This window comes from Schistocerca nitens, chromosome 5 (genome assembly GCF_023898315.1).
Source record: "Schistocerca nitens isolate TAMUIC-IGC-003100 chromosome 5, iqSchNite1.1, whole genome shotgun sequence".
Taxonomy (NCBI): Eukaryota; Metazoa; Arthropoda; class Insecta; order Orthoptera; family Acrididae; genus Schistocerca; species Schistocerca nitens.
This window is the reverse complement of record NC_064618.1, coordinates 686,031,116-686,052,845: the sequence shown is the minus strand read 5'-3', so window position 1 is coordinate 686,052,845 and position 21,730 is coordinate 686,031,116. Positions and strand designations below refer to the sequence as shown.

At 42.3% G+C, this 21,730-nt stretch overlaps 1 protein-coding gene across 1 annotated transcript in view; it reads left to right on the top strand.

Annotated features, from left to right (window-relative positions):
• The window catches only part of LOC126260962 (cytoplasmic aconitate hydratase-like), a 322,737-nt gene that overhangs the window by 266,955 nt on the left and 34,052 nt on the right, over positions 1-21,730 (top strand). Inside the window, exons 16-17 of the mRNA XM_049958487.1 lie at positions 15,929-16,051; positions 18,561-18,746. Coding sequence (XP_049814444.1) covers positions 15,929-16,051; positions 18,561-18,746 — 309 coding nt within the window. The remainder of the gene's footprint in view (positions 1-15,928; positions 16,052-18,560; positions 18,747-21,730) is intronic.

Here is a 21,730-nt window from a genome sequence, read left to right as displayed (position 1 = left end):
ACACACACACACCATATATGTCAGCAACCAGTGTTCGTATTTGTCATCACCCTACCTCTTAATTATTCAGTCTCAATAGTCAAAAACATATTCTCTTGTAGCAAAGGTATATATACAAATACTCTGAAACTTTTGCATTCTGATAGATGAATTATTTGAATGTACTGATATTTACTACTAAGTATAATGAATAAAACAAAGTAATAAAGATATATGGGATCCCTCCTGCACTCAGCTGATATGACTACAGAGTGGCAAGTTAAGTGTTTATCTTTTTCCATGTTTGCCTAAATTTTATTAAATTTCATGTGTTTCTCTGTTTACAATGTTTAATCTCATGTTTTTGTAAGTGTAAATTCATTCAGTCTGTAGTACAATTGTTGCTCACTGAACAGCCAGCTACATAACTCATAAACACATCAACATCCATTGGTGACACATCAGGAGCGTAGCAGGTTGCATATCTAGGATAGTCCGCTTTTGTAGTTCACTTCTTCAGTTAGCTTTTCCAGGATGGCTAGGAAGTGTGCTTGCTGTGTGTGGACGCTGGAGGAGCTGCCTGCAGTGCAGTTTGCAAACAGCTGAATGTACTCTTGGCTACGATCAGTCACCATCAGACTGCTACCTCAGGGTGTAGCAGTGTCTGAGAATCCGTCACATCACATGGGACACCTGAGGCGTCATTTGTTTTGCACATATGATCTGCTTCTGAGGCCCCTCCTAGTGCACTCAATGCGGTGGATCTGCCCTAAACAGCAGGGTGTGTGGCAGGTGGTAACACATTCCTGTCACTTGAGGCAGAGGGCCAATCTCGAGACTGGTCACCTGGCCTCACCCATTCACCCTATGAGTGGACAGGTGGCCACTCTGTCAGCAGGGTCCGAGCATGCACATGGGGTGAGGGGTTGGCTAGTTGTTGGGAGCTCCAATGTTAGGCGCATTATGGACCCGCTTAGGCAGATAGCGTTCAGAGCTGGAAAGAAAGCCAATGTGCGATCAGTATGTTTGCTGGGAGGCCTCATCCGAGATGTGGAGGTGGCCTTGACTGTGGCTATAATGCATGCAGGGTGCAGTCGTCGGCAAGTTGTGGCTCACATTAGCAGCGATGACACCTGTCACATGGGTTCTAAGGCAATCCTCATTTCGTACAGGCACCTGGCGGAGGCAGTGAAAACTGCCGTCTCGCGTGTGTGGTGCAAGCAGAGCTCGCAATGTGTAGCATCATTCCCATTGGGGTCAATTGATTTCAAGCCGAGTGGAGGGTCTCAACCAAAGGCTTCATTGAGTCTGTGACAGTCTTGCTGCAGATTTCTAGATCTGTGTATCGTGTAGGGATTTGCAGGACTCCCCTTGATTGGTCAGGGGTGCACTACACAAAGGAAGCAGTTACTTTGGTAGCAGAGTACTTGTGAAGTGCACATGAGGGTTTTTTTCAGCTAGGCAGTAGTTAGAGGTGCTCTGATGAGTACTCGCCAGTTGATATGCATCAAGGGAAGTCAAACAGTGGTGATCAGAATAAAGACACTTCAACTGTCACAGTTTTATCAGTAAACTGTCAAAGTATTTGTAACAGAATTCCCGAATTCATTGCCCTGCAGGAAAGTTTTTGCAATTAAATTAGGACTGGCACCTAGAGCTGACTGAAACCTGAAGTGGAAAGCTCTCAGATATTTAGCAAATCACGGAACATATATTGGAAAGACAGATTAGAGGCCGTAGGAGAGGGAGTGTTTATTGCAGTTGACAAAGATATTCTCTCTTCTGAGGTTGAAGTTGAGTGTGACAGTGAAGTCATCTGGTCGCATGTAACAGGTGTAGGTGAAACCAAGTTAATGGATGGTTGGTTTCACCAGCCACCCAATTCTGCTGAAACAGTTTTATAGTCATTCAAAGAAAGTCCACAGTCAATAGCTCGTAAATACCCAAATTATGCAATACTGGTTGGAGGCAACTTTAAACTGCCGAGTAATAGACTGGGATGTCTAAAGATTCATTGTGGGGAGTACAGACAGACAGTCATGCAAAATACTTTTGAACACATTTTCTGAAATTTGTCTTGAGCAGCTAGCTCAGTTGCCCACACACAGTGGAAATGTCTTAGACCTTGTAGCTACAAATAGGCTGGACCTTATAGACAGTGTCATTACAGAAACGGAGATTAGTGATCATGATGTCATTATAGCAACTATGATTACGAAAGTTAATAAGTCAGTCAGGAAGGATAGGAGAGAGTTTATGCTAGATAGAGCAGATAAGCAGTTTTTAACATCTCACTTAGATAGTGAATTGGCATCACTTAGCTCCAGTAAGATGGATGCAGAGGAATTATGAGGAAATTTTAAGCAGATTGTAAATTGTGGGCTTGAGAATTAAGTGCCTAGTAATTGGATAAAGGATGGAAAAACCCTGTCATGATTTAATAACGAAATTTGGTGGATACTGAGGAAGCAGAGGCTGTTGCACTCCCATTTCAAAGCACACAAATGATGACAAGCGAAGGTTAGTAGAGATTTGTTAGTCTGTGAAAAGATCTATGCGTGAAGCATACAACTATCGTCACCATCATGCCTTAGCAAAAGATCTGGCAGAGAACCTGAGAAAATTTTGGTCATATGTAAAATTGCTGAGCGGCTCTAAGTCTTTCATTCAGTCCCTTGTTGACCAGTGTGGTGTGACTGTTGAAGATAGCAAAATGAAAGCCAAAGTTTTAATTTCACAATCAATAAATCCTTCACACAGGAGAATCATATAGACATACCATTGTTTGACCAGCAGTCTGTCTCCCGTATGGATGACATAGTAAAACGCATAATGGGCATAGAGAAACAACTAAAGGATTTGAATGCAAATAAATCACCAGGTCCAGACGAAGTTCGGTCTTACAAAGAGTACTCTATGGCATTGGCCCTATGCCTAACTTGCATTTATCGTGAATCTTTCTCCCAGTGCAGTGTCCCAAACAACTGGAAAAAACACACCAGTACATAATAAAGGTAAAAGAATGGACCCACAAAATTACAGGCCATTACCCTTAACGTCTGTTTGCTGCAGAATCCTTGAACATATTCTCATTTTGAATATAATAGACTTTCTTCAGACTAAAAAGCGTATGTGCACGAATTAGCACGGTTTTAGAAAGCATTGCCCATGCAAAACTCAGCTTGTCCTTTTCTCACATGATATACTGAGAATTATGGATGAAGGGCAACAGGCTAGATTCCATATTTCTAGATTTCTGGAAAGCATTTGACATGGTGCCTCATTGCAGGCTGTTAACGAAGGTATGAGCGAATGGAATAAGTTCACAGATATGCGAGTGGTTCGAAGATTCCTTAAATAATAGAACCCAGTATGTTGTTCTCGACAACGAGTGTTCATCAGAGACCAGGCTGTCATCAGGAGTACCCAAGGGAAGTGTGATAGGACCGCTGTTATCTATATACATAAATGATTTGCCGGAAAGGGTGGGCACCAAACTACAGTTGTTTGCTGATGATTCAATGATGTACGATAAGGTGTCGAAGTTGATTGACTGTAGGAAGGTACAGGATGACTTAGACGAAATTTCCAGTTGGTGTGAGGAATGGCAGCTAGCCCTAAATGTGGAAAAATGTAAGTTAATGCAGATAAGTAGGAATATCAAACCTTTAATGTTCAGATGCAGTATTAGTAGTGGCCTGCTTGACACAGTCAAGTCATTCAGATATCTGGGCACAACAGCACAAAGCAATATGAGGTGGAATGAGCACGTGAGAACTGTGGTACGGTTGGCCTAATGGTAGACTTCAGTTTATTGTGAGAATTTTAGGACAGTGTGGTTCATCTATAAAGGAGACCGCTTATAGGACACTGGTGCAACCTATTCTTGAGTACTGTTAGAGTGTTTGGGATCAATACCAGGTTGGATTCAAGGAAGACATTGAAGTAATTCAGAGGCGGGCTGCTAGATTTGTTACCAGCGGGTTCAAACATCACATAAGTGTTGCAGAAATGCTTCAGGAACTTAAATGGGAATTGCTGGAGGGAAGGAAATGCTCTTTTCGAGAAACACTATTGAGCAAATTTAGAGAACCGGCACTTGAAGCTGACTGCTGAACTAACCTACTGCCGCCAACAAACATTTCACATAAGGGCCACAAAGATAAGATACGAGAAATTTTGGCTCATACAGATGCATACAGACAGTCGTTTTTCCCTCGCTCTATATGCGAGTGGAACAGGAAAGGAAATGACATGTAAATGTTGTGTTGGCAGAAGAGCCAACACCGTGTTACTAGAGGAGGCCGAAATGCACGCGTTTTAGCTCACGCAGGCTGGCGCTAGGAGGGAAGGACTATACTGACGTGAGGTCTGAAACATGACAAGGAATTACAATTACTCCGCTGCAGAGTGAAAATCTCATTCTGGAAACATCCCCCAGGCTGTGGCTAAGCCATGTCACCGCAATATCCTTTCTTTCAGGAGTGCTAGTTCTGCAAGGTTCGCAGGAGAGCTTCTGTAAAGTTTGGAAGGTAGGAGACGAGTTACTGGCAGAAGTAAAGCTGTGAGTACCGGGCGTGAGTCGTGCTTCGGTAGCTCAGTTGGTAGAGCACTTGCCCGCGAAAGGCAAAGGTCCCGAGTTCGAGTCTCGGTCGGGCACACAGTTTTAATCTGCCAGGAAGTTTCATATCAGCGCACACTCCGCTGCAGAGTGAAAATCTCATTCTGGAAACATCCCCCAGGCTGTGGCTAAGCCATGTCTCCGCAATATCCTTTCTTTCAGGAGTGCTAGTTCTGCAAGGTTCGCAGGAGAGCTTCTGTAAAGTTTGGAAGGTAGGAGACGAGGTACTGGCAGAAGTAAAGCTGTGAGTACCGGGCGTGAGTCGTGCTTCGGTAGCTCAGTTGGTAGAGCACTTGCCCGCGAAAGGCAAAGGTCCCGAGTTCGAGTCTCGGTCGGGCACACAGTTTTAATCTGCCAGGAAGTTTCATATCAGCGCACACTCCGCTGCAGAGTGAAAATCTCATTCTGGAAACATCCCCCAGGCTGTGGCTAAGCCATGTCTCCGCAATATCCTTTCTTTCAGGAGTGCTAGTTCTGCAAGGTTCGCAGGAGAGCTTCTGTAAAGTTTGGAAGGTAGGAGACGAGGTACTGGCAGAAGTAAAGCTGTGAGTACCGGGCGTGAGTCGTGCTTCGGTAGCTCAGTTGGTAGAGCACTTGCCCGCGAAAGGCAAAGGTCCCGAGTTCGAGTCTCGGTCGGGCACACAGTTTTAATCTGCCAGGAAGTTTCATATCAGCGCACACTCCGCTGCAGAGTGAAAATCTCATTCTGGACGTAATTACTTTAATACTTAACTTTAATCCATTAATGATGAACGTCGCTCTTGACGGTACAAGATTCACAATATTATCTGTTCAGGATACATAGTAACTGAATATGGCGCCTTGCTAGGTCGTAGCAAATGACGTAGCTGAAGGCTATGCTAAACTGTCGTCTCTGCAAATGAGAGCGTATGTAGCCAGTGAACCATCGCTAGCAAAGTCGGCTGTACAACTGGGGCGAGTGCTAGGGAGTCTCTCTAGACCAGACCTGCCGTGTGGCGGCGCTCGGTCTGCGATCACTGATAGTGGCGACACGTGGGTCCAACGTATACTAACGGACCGTGGCCGATTTAAAGGCTACCACCTAGCAAGTGTGGTGTCTGGCGGTGACACCACATTCCTCCCCTGCAAATCGGCGTACGGTTGTGGTATAAGGCCTCCGCCCGCCGTGGGGAGGACCCCATGTTGACGTATGCAACGAGGTAGGGAGCCTAACAGGCGAGGCTGTGCCACCCGCATCCTGCCATTCGGACCGCCGGGAGCTAGGGAACGCCTGAAAACCTACTCCAGGGTGCACGCCATCATGCAGTGTATGCGCCTTTAGAGAGATAGGAGGGGCCGAAGGGTCAGCCTCCATCGGGCCGGGGCACCCAACAGGCGAAGACGACATATGGTCCTGAACGGGCAAGAGTTCCATGTCGGAGGGCAACTGGTTATGGGAAGCGATCGGTGGCGCGTGACCCAGGGAGGCGCCCGACGCCGGCAGCGACGCGTCCACTGCGGGCGTCACCAGCGGGAGAATAGGCGGCGGCGCATCGCATCACCATGGGGCAAAATGGAAGGCAGCGTCGGTAACACCTGGGGCTGAGGCGAGCCAGTAGATGGGTCCCCGGGGTGCTGACCAGACGGCACTGTCGCTGAAAGCAGATGGGTGGTGGCAGATCCCGTGCGACGACAGATGGCGGTGCACCTCACCAGAGGACCCCAAAACCAGATACATAGCGCATCCGTGGCACCGAAGAACGCGCCCTTCGTGCCAATGCCTTGAACCTCGATAGTGGAGGTATTAGACAACGTCGCCTGGGGCAAAAGCAGGTGTCTACCGCTGCGCAGGAATCGGATGCGGCGGAGATTTGGGTGGAGATTTTAATTTGCCGGATATAGACTGGGAGACTCAAACTTTCATAACAGGTGGCAGGGACAAGGAATCCAGTGAAATTTTTTTAAGTGCTTTATCTGAAAACTACCTTGAGCAGTTAAACAGAGAACCGACTCGTGGCAATAACATATTAGACCTTCTGGTGACAAACAGACCCGAACTATTTGAAACAGTTAATGCAGAACAGGGAATCAGCAATCACAAAGCGGTTACTGCATCGATGATTTCAGCCATAAATAGAAATATTAAAAAAGGTAGGAAGATTTTTCTGTTTAGAAAAAGTGACAAAAAGCAGATTACAGAGTACCTGACGGCTCAACACAAAAGTTTTGTCTCAAGTACAGATAGTGTTGAGGATCAGTGGACAAAGTTCAAAACCATTGTACAATATGCGTTAGATGAGTATGTGCCAAGCAAGATCGTAAGAGATGGAAAAGAGCCACCTTGGTACAACAACCGAGTTAGAAAACTGCTGCGGAAGCAAAGGGAACTTCACGGCAAACATAAACATAGCCAAAGCCTTGCAGACAAACAAAAATTACGCGAAGTGAAATGTAGTGTGAGGAGGGCTATGCGAGAGGCGTTCAGTGAATTCGAAAGTAAAGTTCTATGTACTGACTTGGCAGAAAATCCTAAGAAATTTTGGTATTATGTCAAAGCGGTAGGTGGATCAAAACAAAATGTCCAGACAGTATGTGACCAAAATGGTACTGAAACAGAGGATGACAGACTAAAGGCCAAAATACTGAATGTCTTTTTCCAAAGCTGTTTCACAGAGGTAGACTGCACTGTAGTTACTTCTCTAGATTGTCGCACAGATGACAAAATGGTAGATATCGAAATACACGACAGAGGGATAGAGAAACAATTAAAATCGCTCAAAAGAGGAAAGGCCGTTGGACCTGATGGGATACCAGTTCGATTTTACACAGAGTACGCGAAGGAACTTGGCCCCCCTTCTTGCAACGGTGTACCGTAGGTCTCTAGAAGAGCGTAGCGTTCCAAAGGATTGGAAAAGGGCACAGGTCATCCCCGTTTTCAAGAAGGGACGTCGAACAGATGTGCAGAACTATAGACCTATATCTCTAACGTCGATCAGTTGTAGAATTTTGGAACACGTGTTATGTTCGAATATAATGATTTTTCTGGAGACTAGAAATCTACTCTGTAGGAATCAGCATGGGTTTTGAAAAAGACGGTCGTGTGAAAACCAGCTCGCGCTATTCGTCCAGGAGACTCAAGAGGGCCATAGACACCGTGTTTCTTGACTTCCGCAAGGCGGTCGATACAGTTCCCCATAGTTGTTTAATGAACAAAGTAGGAGCATATGGACTATCAGACCAATTGTGTGATTGGATTGAAGAGTTCCTAGATAACAGAACGCAGCATGTCATTCTCAAAGGAGAGAAGTCATCCGAAGTAAGAGTGATTTCATGTGTGCCGCAGGGGAGTGTCATAGGACCATTGCTATTCACAGTATAAATAAATGACGTAGATGACATCGGAAGTTCGCTGAGGCTTTTTGCAGATGATGCTGTGGTGTATCGAGAGGTTGTTACAATGGAAAATTGTACTGAAATGCAGGAGGATCTGTAGCGAATTGACGCATGGTGCAGGGAATGGCAATTGAATGTCAATGTAAACGAGTGTAATGTGCTGCGAATACATAGAAAGATAGATCCCTTATCATTTAGCTACGAAATAGCAGGTCAGCAACTGGAAGCAGTTAATTCCATGAATTATCTGGGAGTATGCATTAGGAGTGATTTAAAATGGAATGATTATATAAAGTTGATCATCGGTAAAGCAGATGCCAGACTGAGATTCAGTGGAAGAATCCTAAGGAAATGCAATCCAAAAACAAAGGAAGTAGGTTACAGTACACTTGTTCGCCCACTGCTTGAATACTGCTCAGCAGTGTGGGATCCGTACCAGATAGGGTTGATAGAAGAGATAGAGAAGATCCAACGGAGAGCAGCGCGCTTCGTTACAGGATCATTTAGTAATCACGAAAGCGTTGAGGAGATGATAGATAAACTCCAGTGGAAGACTCTGCAGGAGAGACGCGCAGTAGGTCGGTACGGGCTTTTGTCAAAGTTTCGAGAACATACCTTCACCGAGGGGTCAAGCAGTATATTGCTCCCTCCTACGTATATCTCGCGAAGAGACCATGAGGATCAGAGAGATTAGACCCCACACAGAAGCATACCGACAATCCTTCTTTCCACGAACAATACGAGACTGGAATAGAAGGGAGAACCGGTAGAGGTACTCAGGGTACCCTCCGCCACACACCGTCAGGTGGCTTGCGGAGTATGGATGTAGATGTAGATGTAGATGTAGATGTAGATGTAGATGTAGCTAAGACATCAAGGTTCGATGATGGCGACCGTGGAACAACTCAGCTGGCAAGCTATCATCTTGAGGTTGAGAGTGATAAGAGGACAAAAAGAGCAATAACGCGTCATCCTGAGAATGCGACTCTTTCAACTTCAACATCTGTGACTTGAAAGTCCTGACCACTCGTTCAGCGGCACCATTTGACTGTGGCGAAAATGGCGCGGACATCAGATGTTGAATACCATTGGCCTTGCGGAATGACTGAAATTCTGTGAACATGAATTGAATTGTGGGCCATTGTCGGAAACAATTGTCTCTGGAAGACCTTCAATGCAAAAGACAGCAGATAATGCTTGGATGGTGGCAGATGATGTCGTGGAAGACATCCGGACAACAAAAGGAAAATAACTGAATGAGTCTATCACAACCAACCATCGAGTATTCCAGCATGGACCAGCAAAATCGATGTGTAAGCGTTGCCAAGGGAAAGTGGCTGGCCATGCAAAGAATTTCCATGGTGGTGCTGATTCTTGCTGGGCACACATCATGCAAGAAGAGCACATAGTCGTAATTGAGGCATCGATTCCGAACCAAGTACAGTGCTGACAAGCAAGTTGTTTCGTTCTCACTATACCCCAATGTCCTTGGTGGAGAAGCTTTAAGACAGGGGATTGTAACGAACATGGTACCACGACCCTGGACTGATCATTATCAGCACGCAGCAGCAAAACACCACGTCGAACAAAAAGTCTCTCCTTGTGAGCAAAAAATCTGTGAACCAACGGGTCCCTGATCCGTGACTTTGACAAGGGCCATTGCGTAGCAACAAAACGCAGAACGGTAGCAAGGACAGGGTCGGCAGTTGTGGCTGTAGCTACGCGATGAAAATCAATTGGAAGTGATTCAACCACGTCATTGGTTTCCGAATCAATGAACATGCAAGCAAGTTCGGAGGAATCTAATACCCTATCCTTAGTAACTGGCAACCGAGACAACGCATCGGCGTTTCCGTGCTTAGCAGTGGACCGATTCAAGATATTGTAGTGGTACTGCGAGAGGAAAATAGACCAGCAAATGAATTTCTGCACCGTACGTGGAGGTACAGGCTTGTTCGGATGAAAAAGCGATGTCAAAGGTTTGTGGTCTGTGATTATGGTAAAGTGACGACCATACAAGAAGTCATGAAACTTTGTAACACCAAATACAAGAGCCAATGCTTCTTTCTCGATCTGTGAATAATTTCTTTGCGCAGACGAGAGCAATTTGGATGCAAAGGCAATAGGGCGATCGTGCGATCCATCTTTGTGCACAAGCACAGCACCGATCTCGAAATCCGATGCATCCACCATCAACAAAAGGGGCTTCCGGGCATCGAATGGCATAAGGGAAGTATTGGAAAGCAAGGCCGATTTCAACCGGCGAAAGGTGCGTTTGCATTCCGTCGTCCAGACGAACGGAACATCTTTACTGTATAAGCGATGAAGCGGAGCTGAAATGGAAGAGGCATGCGGCACATATCTGTGATGATAATTCATTTTTCCAAGCACATCCTGTAGCTGCTTCAAATTCTGTGGCAAAGGCAAGTCTTGTATGGCATGGAGGTGCGTGGGACTGGGATGTATGCCTTGGGCATTGAGTACATGGCCCAGGTATGACAAGTCACGAGCAAAAAACACACATTTGTCCTTCCGTAAGCAAAGACCATTTTGTTGCAAGACCTGAAATAATGTTCTGAGTTTGGCTAAATGTTCTTCGTCCGTCTTTCCGGATATCACAATATTGTCCAGATAGTTTGCTGCAGTAGGGACCGATGCACAAATAGGTTGTAGATATTGCTGAAACAATGCAGGGGCGGATGCACACCCGAATGGCAGTCGTTTGAATTGATACAAACCAAGATGTGTGTTAACCACCAAAACGCGCTGGGATTCTTCGTCCACCGGTATTTGCAAGTACGCACCTGCTAGGTTCAACTTCAAAAAATATATGCCCAGGCACAGTTTGTCAAAAAGATCTTCCGGGCAGGGTAAAGGAAAAGTTGCAATCACTAGTTGCGGATTCACTGTTGCCTTGAAGTCCACACAAAGTCTCAATTTTCCCGAAGGTTTTGGCAAAATTACTAAGGGTGATGCCCAGAGAGAAGCCTGCACACGTTCAATTACACCTTGTGATTCCAAATCGTGTAATGTTTTTACGACCTCATCACGCACTGCATGGGGAGCATTGCACGCTCTGAAAAATTTTGGTTGCGCGTTGCCTTTCAGTTCCAAATGTGCTTTATAGTTCTTAGTGGAACCGAGGCCCGGTGCAAAAATGTCTGCAAATTCTTCACATAGACGAGAAACACTGTCTGAAGGCACAGTCTGGTTCACTGATAGGACCTGATTTACTATAGACAAGTTAAACAACTGAAATAAATCAAAACCAAACAAGTTCACTGCAGAAGAAGAATGAAGGATGTAAAATGACACAAGTTTTGTTTGTCCTTTGTATGTTGCAAAAAGGCTGCACTGTCCTAACACAGGGATCTCTTGACCTGAATAGCTAGTTAACTTAACATTTGCGGCATGCAACGGAGGTGTCCCCAGCAGTTTGTATGTGTCTTGATTGATCAGTGAAACTGCAGCTCCGCTATCGATCTGGAATGGTATCACTTTGCCGTTAATGTCCCAAGTCTACAAAAAGTTTATGGTCCAGCTGATGACAAGAGTGACCGTCTCGTGGAATGTGAACTGACACTGGTAAAAAATCACTTGCGACTTGACGGGAGTTCCGGTGACGTCGACGCACACTATTTTTGGGCCGAACACATTCACTGTTAGAGATAGTGGCACTCTGGGCGGAGTGGAATGAATGACAAGAATGTCCATGGGCGAAGTTTCGTGAGCCTGAGTATCCTTGGTTCGATTCCGATTCAGGCGCGAAGCAAAGGGCCTGGAATGGTTTGGAGTTTCCGATATGAGCTTTTTCTGGCAAACAATCTGAACATGTCCTTTTTTATTACAGTAAAAGCAAGTAGCTTGGCGTGACGGGCAGTTGTCATGTGAATGTTTACCAGTGCACCGCGGGCATGATTTAAGCACTACATTTGCTTGCCGGCACAGCACACGTGACTGCGAGCCTGGCGGCAGCGGCACGGCCGGGCGCGAGGGCTGTTTACTGCTCCGTGCAGCTTGCCCGGTGGGCCAGTTAACCTGGCACATGGCTGGCGAAGTTTCAAATGATTCCTGAGCAAAGTCAAGTGTGTCCTGCTGATCCAATATGTCCATCACTTGTTGAAGGGAGGGATTGACTAGTTTCAAAATCTGTTCCCTTATACGAACATCAGAAATGTTCTGTGCAATTATATCATGTACCATAGTATCTGAATACGGGAGTCCACATTGACACTCAAAAGCACAATCCCTAGTAAGGCCTTGCGAGGTTGCAACCCACTCGTGATTAGTCTGACCTGCTGTACGTTTTGTACGAAAGAAGGTATACCGTTTTGCAACTACATTGACTGATTGTTTGAAATATGCATCTAATGCAGACAAAATTTCTTCGTAGGACACAGTCGCTACGTCGTGTCGGGGAAATAATTTGACTATCACACAGTAGGTTGGCACACCGACAGACGACAAAAGAAAAAGCTGCCGCTTGTTACCTTGAATTCTGTAGGCTGCGAGGAATCCAAATTGCCGCGACCACTCTGTCCAGCTTTCCAGGGCAGCATCAAAAGGTCAGATGGGCGGTGCAGCTGCGTGTTGTGGCTGCATTAGCAGTGGAGCGGCAGCTGCCGCATCGTTTTGCATTGCACGTTGACCCTGGACGAGCTGTCCAAGGGCATCCAGTAATGCCTGCGTCTGCTGATTCTGTAAGCGATAAAATTCGGACAGTACATCTGGAGATTGTGGCAAAGCCATTACACAACGAAATCAGGGCAGGATAGATAAGAACACCGTTTTCACTCATCGCCAATGTTGTCTCTGCCCATGAGAGTGTATGTAGCCAGTGAACCATCGCTAGCAAAGTCGGCTGTACACTGGGGCGAGTGCTAGGGAGTCTCTCTAGACTAGACCTGCCATATGGCGGCGCTCGGCCTGCAGTCACTGATAGTGGCGACACACGGGTCCGACGTATACTAACGGACCACGGCCGATTTAAAGGCTACCACCTAGCAAGTGTGGTGTCTGGCGGTGACACCACAGTAATGGTACAGGGTAATCTCCACTGTGTATCGTAAGGTGGTTTGTGGAGTATCTACGTAGATATAGATGTTGAATAAAACTGGCCTTTAAATATGTCTGCTTGTGTGTGTGTGTGTGTGTGTGTGGGTGGGTGGGTGGTGTGTGTGTGTGTGTGTGTGTGTGTGTGTGGTGTGTGTGCGCGCGCGAGTGTATACCTGTCCTTTTTTCCCCCTAAGGTAAGTCTTTCCGCTCCCGGGATTGGAATGCCTCCTTACCCTCTTTCTTAAAACCCACGTCCTTTCATCTTTCCCTTTCCTTCCCTCTTTCCTGACGAAGCAACCGTTGGTTGCGAAAGCTTGAAATTTTGTGTGTGTGTTTGCGTGTTTTTTTATTGTGTCTATCTACCAGCACTTTCCCGTTTGGTAAGTCATGGAATCTTTGTTTTTGATATAGATGTTGATGTAGATGTAAATGTAGAGCTGTGCCATTATAGGGGAAGGGTAGCATGAACAGAGGATCTTATTTCAGGGCTTGATTAGAAAAGTCATAGCCTTGGCAAAGTAATATATCAAGAACCCTGGTAGAGGTTCTTGGTGTGGATGTTGGATGATTCAGTGGAGGGGCAGAATTGCTTGCCATGGATGCCTTGGCTGCACGGAGAGGAATGTTTGATATGGATAGGTGACAGGTCTCCAAGTGTAAGTATGTCGGGGAAGATAGCTTTGGATTGCAAAAATGACCAGATGAATTTAAGTTGGGTGCAGTAGTTATATTGTTCTTCATCGTGAGTCCAGGCTACAATGAGTTGCCAGTAAATCCATAACAAGCAAAGTGCTCACTTTCTGGATGTTGAGGAACACCTCTGTCTAATACAGGTTCCACTCGGACATGCCCCATTGTTATCCAGTATCCCCCAGAGCTCCCAACACCACCCACTATCTCCTTCCATCGTCTTTCTCATCTCCATAAGGTTCTAGTCAAATCATATGACATTTCCAACTCATTGTCCTTACCCCCTAGTCCCTACACCTGAAATGGTCCCAACTGTAAAATCTTCCCCATGCACCCTCCCACTACCTCTTACTCTGGCCTCACCACTGTTAAATCCTATAATATCAAAGGCTAAGCAATTTGTGTCCATTCCACAGCATGTGTATATGCATGACAACCATTAAACTTGCTGAGTGCATGAACAGGAGGGGTCCAGTATGAAGTTGGTGAGCGGCTGTACTGCACGATTCAAGGGACCTGAATGCCTGCTACAACACATGTGAATCATATCAACTAATATTGGTTCCCTAAATGCTAAAGATGGAAACTTCCCTTCCAAAACACCTTCACATCTCGATACCGTCCTTGACTTTCTCTTTCAAGACATCTCTTCCTTTCTCATTTTACATTGTAATTTTATTGTTTCCCTATTTAATGCCACATTAAATTATTTTCTTCTCACTTTTACCTTTTCATCATTCTTCCTCTTCCCTCCTTTCTTTTTACCTGCACCCTATTTCTTAATTGCACTTTTATTTCTCTTCCTCTTAATCTATCATTACTACCTGCTCTGTCATCGTATCTGAACTTGAGGCTGCCACAGAACTTACCAATGTCCTATCTGTATCCCCTACTGTCTCTGACACTTTTCCCTCTTCATCTTTGTCTACCAATGGTCTCACTACATGTGGGTCCCTTTCATCCTGGGGTGTGAGGTACTTCTTTGTCCCATTTCACTTTCTCCAATATGTCTGTCTCTTCTTCCCAAGGAAATAACCAACAGTTCCAAGAGCTAGAATAGTGGCACTAATTTTAGTCTCATATGTGTCTATTGGTAGGTCCACACTTTTCACCTCCTGAAGGTAAGTGATAGCCAGCAGTTCTTCCTCAAATACAATGACTGAAATATTCTACAGTTTTATTTCAATTTGAAGTTTTGTAATTTAATAGAGATTTGCATTCTAATTGAAATGTATTTTTATTTGTCTTCCTTTACTTTTTAATGTGATAATGAGAGTAAAATGAAGCTGATGGAGAAAGACATATAACACATTGAAGTAGTATTGAACAGGAGATAGGCTCATAAAAAGTGTTGATGATGTAACTCACCTTTCAAATTTGTGCTTTCTATCAGACCACTTACAAATAATAGATATAGTAACTCCTGCAACTCCTTCACCTTCTGCTACTGGTTATTTGTCATACAGTTGACATTCTCCACTCCAAACACGAGAATTTTAAAAAGATAATATGTTTTCATAAAATAGTAAAACATTGAAAATAGTGCTCCATTAACCTGCATTGCCACTCTTGCATAATTTTCTGTTTGAATGTGTTGAGTATCTCTGTAATAGTATTTTATCCCTCTTCAGCAGCTGTAGTTGTATGTATTGAAATAATCAGCAACTGGCTGCTGATTACTGATTATTTTGATGTATCTCTGTAATATTTATGTCAACTAAATTAGGGGTGTTGACTAAATTAGATGTGTTGACTAAATTAGATGTGTTGACTAAATTAGATGTGTTGACTAAATTAGATGTGTTGACTAAATTAGATGTGTTGACTAAATTAGATGTGTTGACTAAATTGCACACTTGCATACACTCCCCCCCCCCCCCCCCTTTTCAGTAATTTTGACTATAAGGATTCCATATAGACCTGTGAATCCAAAGTTATCTTCCTCAAGGTATAGGAAGTACTTAAAGGGCAGAGTTTTTGTGTTCTGTACTCATGTGTATCATTAATAATTTTGCATAATTTTTTGTTATTTGATGATTGATTACTTTTGTAATTCACATCTGATTAGCCATCCATAAAGTTGCTCTGGAAAACGTATGTATAGAACTAGCTTTTCTCCTACAGCATAGTGAATGATGATCTTCCTTTGTCATTACTTAGATAAGAGATCCACTTGTACGACTGTAATCAAATGAACTCAATTTTGTGTTGTTTTTTTTTCCCCCCCAGCTTGATATATTTGATGCAGCAGAAAGGTACAAACAGGAAGGAACACCTCTCATAGCTCTTGTTGGTAAAGATTATGGGTCAGGATCTTCAAGAGACTGGGCAGCTAAAGGACCTTATCTTTTGGTAAGTAAGTCAGTCAGGTCTTTACTTTCTGTGAATTAATTCCTTCTGAAATTATGTTCGTAACTTTTTGTTGGCTGTTGATGGAAGTTGGGTGTGGTAAGAGAGTTGGGGTGGCAGTCATCAAAACAAATGCAAGGTCATTTCAAGAAATTTCATTGACCAACTTTCTTTTCTGAATGCCAAAATATTCTGTTGATTCTCGCCTACATAGGGAGAAATGACCATGGTGACAGAGAGAAATTGGAGCCCACACAGAGAGATTTATGTTTTAATTGTTACCATGTGCTATTCAAGAGAGGAACAATTGAGAGATAGTCTGAAAGTGTTCTACAAAACCTCTGCCAAAGATTTAAATGTAAACTGCAGAGTAGGCTTGTAGCTATAGATGTGAGTGAAACACTGTATACCAACCGTAATGATAAAACAAATAGGTTGTGACTAATGAAGATGTGTGCTAGATCAGGACTTGAACTGAAACTTACTGATTTTTGCAAGCAGTTGTCATAACCATTACATCCTCTGAGCATATCTCCAGGCCCGACTCAAAACTTTTATTGTCACTTATGTTTCATTTCTTTACACTACAACCAGAGGCTTTCTTACAGGGCATTAGCACTAATGGGGAACAGATTTTGTGGAGGACTGTCTTACCCTGGTGTCACAAGAGATAAAAATCAAATGAATTAAATTTTCTGATATAGATCGGTGGGAATGAAATTGGTGAAAATGCAATGCGTGAAATGGTGTGAATGAAACTGCACAAAATGCTTAACCTGCAATTTAATGAGTGTATCCAACACAGTGGTGCTATTCCCAATACCGTATGGGAAAACTTCTTGTAACCTCTGGTTGTTGTGTTTGGATATCATAGGTCAAAATATGAGTGCCAAAGGAAAGTGGGAGCATTTTTAGTTAGTCTAATGAATAAGGTGACAGCAAGCAAAAAATAGTAAATCTTGGTACGAGTGTAGTATTGCACAAATCTTCATTAATGGCAACATATTCATTATTTTGCAGGCTCAGCATTTCTCGTTGCTTTCCACGGATATAGTTTCAGGTCAGTTAATGATCATTAATTTCATCTCCATTGATTTCAGTGAATCTAATTCAATTATCACAGTGATATACTGAAATTGGGTAAATTATCAGATTCGTTGTTCCATATGAGTGTAACTTAGTCGCTAAGGTGTTACAAGTGCATTAAAAAAAAAAAAAGAGAACAAGGCAGTGTTTAATAGGAATTGGTGAATAAACACTGAGTGCCAGTTTACTGAACTTCATCTACTACTTATTTAGAAACAACAATATAATTTCCCTTTTCACATATAATTTTTATGAATTGTTCGCTATCTGACAGAACTCGCATGCTTCTCTCTCTCTCTGTCTCTACTGCTATATGAGTGCTCCCACTTCAAAAATATACATACATTTTGAAACTGATCCTACAGTAGTCACAAAAATATGTGCAAATATGAAAAACAGAAAGTGATTTTGTCAAGTCCTTCTGCAGAAGTGTAAATATTTGTAGTCACAGATGTATTTGTTTCTATTAAATGTCTTAAAATGTGAAATGTGCATTCAAAGCTACATAATTTAAGGATTAAAGATAACAACTCACTGAAGAGCAAAGGCTTTGTCATTGAAAAGCACATAAACAAGGCTAAGGGCTTAACTACCTTTTTAAAATTATAGTGCCAAAACAATCTTGCCATGCAGGTAGTTTGTGTGTGTGTGTGGGGGGGGGGGGGGGGGGGGCGGCAAGGTATTCTGTGAGCAAACAGGTACTTTATTTCTTTACATTAATTGATCATTTATGTAGTAAAGCCTCATCTAGCATAAGCTTTATCACCAGCAGTCTAAACTTCTATTCTTCTGTTGTATAATTTTTCATGTTCTAGAAAAGGAATTTATTCTGGAGTGTAGGATGACCTGTAAGAAATACTACTTGTGTAAATAAGTAAAATGTTATAACACAGATTTTGTAAAGTTGAAGTATTTGTAATAATATTAAGAGTTTCAGTTATTTCTGTAATCATAATGTGATTCAGACAATATGTAAACTCAATCACAAGAAGTTCTTATTTTGAGTTTTAAATCAGTTGTGTGAACTTTGTGTCCTTAATTGTCGGTAAGGCAGACAAGCACATCCAGTAGAATTTATTTTCACTTAGCATCCATCAAAAGCATAAAAACTAAACAAGACTCCCAGACACACCCACAATGAGTCTATTAAGATTTTGAATTTTCTAATATTACTTCTTTTATGGTGAAGAAAAGGGAAAGGGCACACAAATAGCAGCTGAAACCAAAGAAAGTCACTCCAGATCTTCCATTCTCATCCAACTTCCTCAACCCAGTTAGAAAAGCTAATGGTGTCACATTTGGCTGATTATGATTTAGGTGTTCTCCATTGGTAACTGTCACTTGTGGGTTTTGACAATTGATGCACAGCTTTTATAAGTTCTCTCTAATTAAATTTCTGTCTTATCATTGGATTCTTTTGTTTTAGGGCTTGAAGGCTGTTATTGCAGAATCATATGAACGGATACATCGCTCCAACTTGGTTGGAATGGGACTTTTGCCCTTGCAGTACTTACCTGGACAAAATGCAGAGACTCTTGGCCTCACAGGAAAAGAGCTGTTCAGCATTCATATCCCTGCAGACCTGAAGCCGCTGCAACAGCTGACAGTTGAGGTTGGCTATTCAGTGATTTATTGCATTGATTAGCATGTACATGTTTTAAAGATGTTTGAAACCTGTAAAGTTAGATTCACTGGCAACAACACACACTTACATGTATTTCTCAAGATTCCACTCTTAATGATATCCCTGAAACTTTCAAAACTAGTTGTGGTAAGTAATGCAGAAAGTTAGTAAAGGTCACAAACATCAGAAAGAACATTTGGAAGAACTAATTAGTTTGAATGAAAACATTGTGGCACAGAATAATAGCATCTGCTTACAACTACTGTAACAAAAAGAATTGGAAAGGGGCTGACAGACTGCTAATGAAATAATGATCTCAATCTTTCAATACTCAGAGATAATACTTTTGTCAGGAGGAGGAGGAGGAGAAGGTAAAAGTAGATGTTAAGTTTGTGATGGAAGGATGGGGAACAATGGGTAAGATATAATTTCTTCAAGGATTTGTATATTTGAGAAGTGTTTGTCATTGCATTCCATACAGTTTGTACTTTTTACGAGCTCTGGCCTTGTTAAGTGTTAAATCTAGAAGTAAACTATCAGAAATACTTTCACATTGTTAACAGAGTTTCATTTTGTTTTAAGAGCACAGCAAAGAGACTTCAGACTTTCACAAGCTTATGTGTCTTATCTATTAAGAATAATATGAATACATTACATACAGGGCTGATTTAAGGCCCAGGTGGCACAATTTGCTGCTTGGGGCATCAAGCTGAGAGGGGCATCTCTGGCACCACAGCTATAAGATTCCTAAATGCGATGTATCACAATCAGTAGTGGCTCTTTGGAGTGCCAAGCTGGAAGGGGCACTCAAGAGCAAGATTGTAAAGAGCGTAGTACATCACAGTTGAATACCTGTAGTTGTAATAGTAAATTTTTCAAGAGATATTTTACAGTGACATTATGTGTAATTGACTAAAGTTATATAATTGGATAGAAAAGAAATCTACTCATCAAGCAGTGGCAGAACACATGCATAAAGACTGTTGTAATTGGCAAGCTTTTGGAGCCAGTGGCTCCTCTTCAGACATAAGGGATGAAGGGGAAGGAAGAAAGGTGAAGGGTGAAGAAAAAGAACTTGAGAGGTCTAGGGAAAGGGGTAGATTTTGGTAAAGCCACCCAGAACTGCAGATCAGGGGAGACTTATTGTATAGGATGAGAATTGACTAGGTTATAGTTACACACAGTTATTCAGACAAGACTAGCTTATAGTCATTGGCTCAGACAGAGATGAGGTGGGACATACGCTGCTGTCTTGCTGAAGGAAATATTCCAGCATTTATCTTAAATGTTCTGTAGAATCACATTTAATTCAAGATCAACATGTCCAGAAAGGGGTATGAATCCCATTCTTCTTATATCTGTGGCTTAATGCAAGAACAACCAATATCAAAAAATCTAATTTGTGGAAAATGAGCATTAAAATTCAGAGAATCTGCTTCAATACTGGTTAATACTTCATTCTAAAGTTTCGTATTTGATACTTATGGTAATAAATGCTGTATTTGTGCTGCCTAAAAGTTCTCTACCACTACTCTTAATTGTAATTTTTCTGGTAGTGGTTGTCTTTGTATTGAATTAATTTCAGTAACTTTCAGACACTAGTTGTTTTTATGACGTACATTAATTACAAAATTTACCTGTTTTTGCTGTTTTTAGGTACTACAATAAAATCAAGTACTTCTGTATTTAAACTTTGTGCATATTCTACATTTCACTCTTAGCCCTGTACTTTGATACAAAGAGAAACAATATTAGATAATGCTGTGTGTTACAATATTTCTTCTTGTGGAATTATCACTTTGTGTATCAGTCCACTGTAGAGAAAGACTAAATAACTCTTTAAAATGCAAATAAAATGTAATTTTCATGCTGTAACATTGTTAACCATCACTTTCATCTGTTAAGAACTGTACACCAACTCCTGGAGGGTGTGGCAACTGGTAAAATGCCATTCTCTGTGGATGTGTAAGGGGCATTAATGACTGCTGGTCTTTGTCCCTTTCTGCAGATAACCATATAGGTGCCATGTAAGTGTGGTACAAGTCCTCACTGGATGTTTGCCTCTTGTTGTTAGATTTATTATCTTGAATGCCTTTTGAGCACTGAAGGAAAATGTATGCTATATATTCCCAGATGAATAATACATATGTGGTAAGCATTTTATCTATAGCCAAAGAACTGACTATCCCAAAATCTTTTGTTTCCTATTAACATGACATTGACAAAGTAATTCCCAAAGCATAAGAAAATCATTCTGCTCTGGTTAGACTACATTTAACTGTGGTTTCCTTGGAACTAATATGATAAATTAGCCCCAATCCCTAGATATAGAAATTTTTGAATTTGTATTCATTTTTCTTTTGAGTGGAGATGGCCTCCATGTGGGTGTAAAGAGCTTCAAGGAACTTGTGTTTAAAAACCTGCAGCTTAATACTACATTGTTTTTGCTTGTGAAATACATTCATGAGCATGACTGAAAATTAATATTCCTGTTCTGGCAACTGCAGGAGTCGCCAAACATATTGACGTTAGTGACTTGTTCATGTAATGATCACATACTGTAAAGGAGATCTCCAGTACTGCCTGTTCAATGATCTATCTTCAAACAAGATGTTGACAATTATTTCGTAATTAATTTTTGTTGAGTCCCACATCACATCTATAATTATAAATTGGTACTTATCTTGGTTGTTCGTTGTTGGTCTCATTGTCTTTGTACCAAGAAATACTAAATGGTCAAAGGATTGTTATTCAGCTAACTTCTGATGATTATTCCAATTAATGCAGTTTCTGGACTTTAAATAGATATATTGTTTAGTATTTCCACACTCAGTACTTTTGTCTTCAGGAGTACTACAAAACAATATAAAGTCCCTTTGCAACAAGTCTCCATACCTCCCTCTCACTGAATAAGAACAGCAGTCTCTCATAGAGGTCAAAGACTTTATAACGCTATTGATAATAATTGCTGG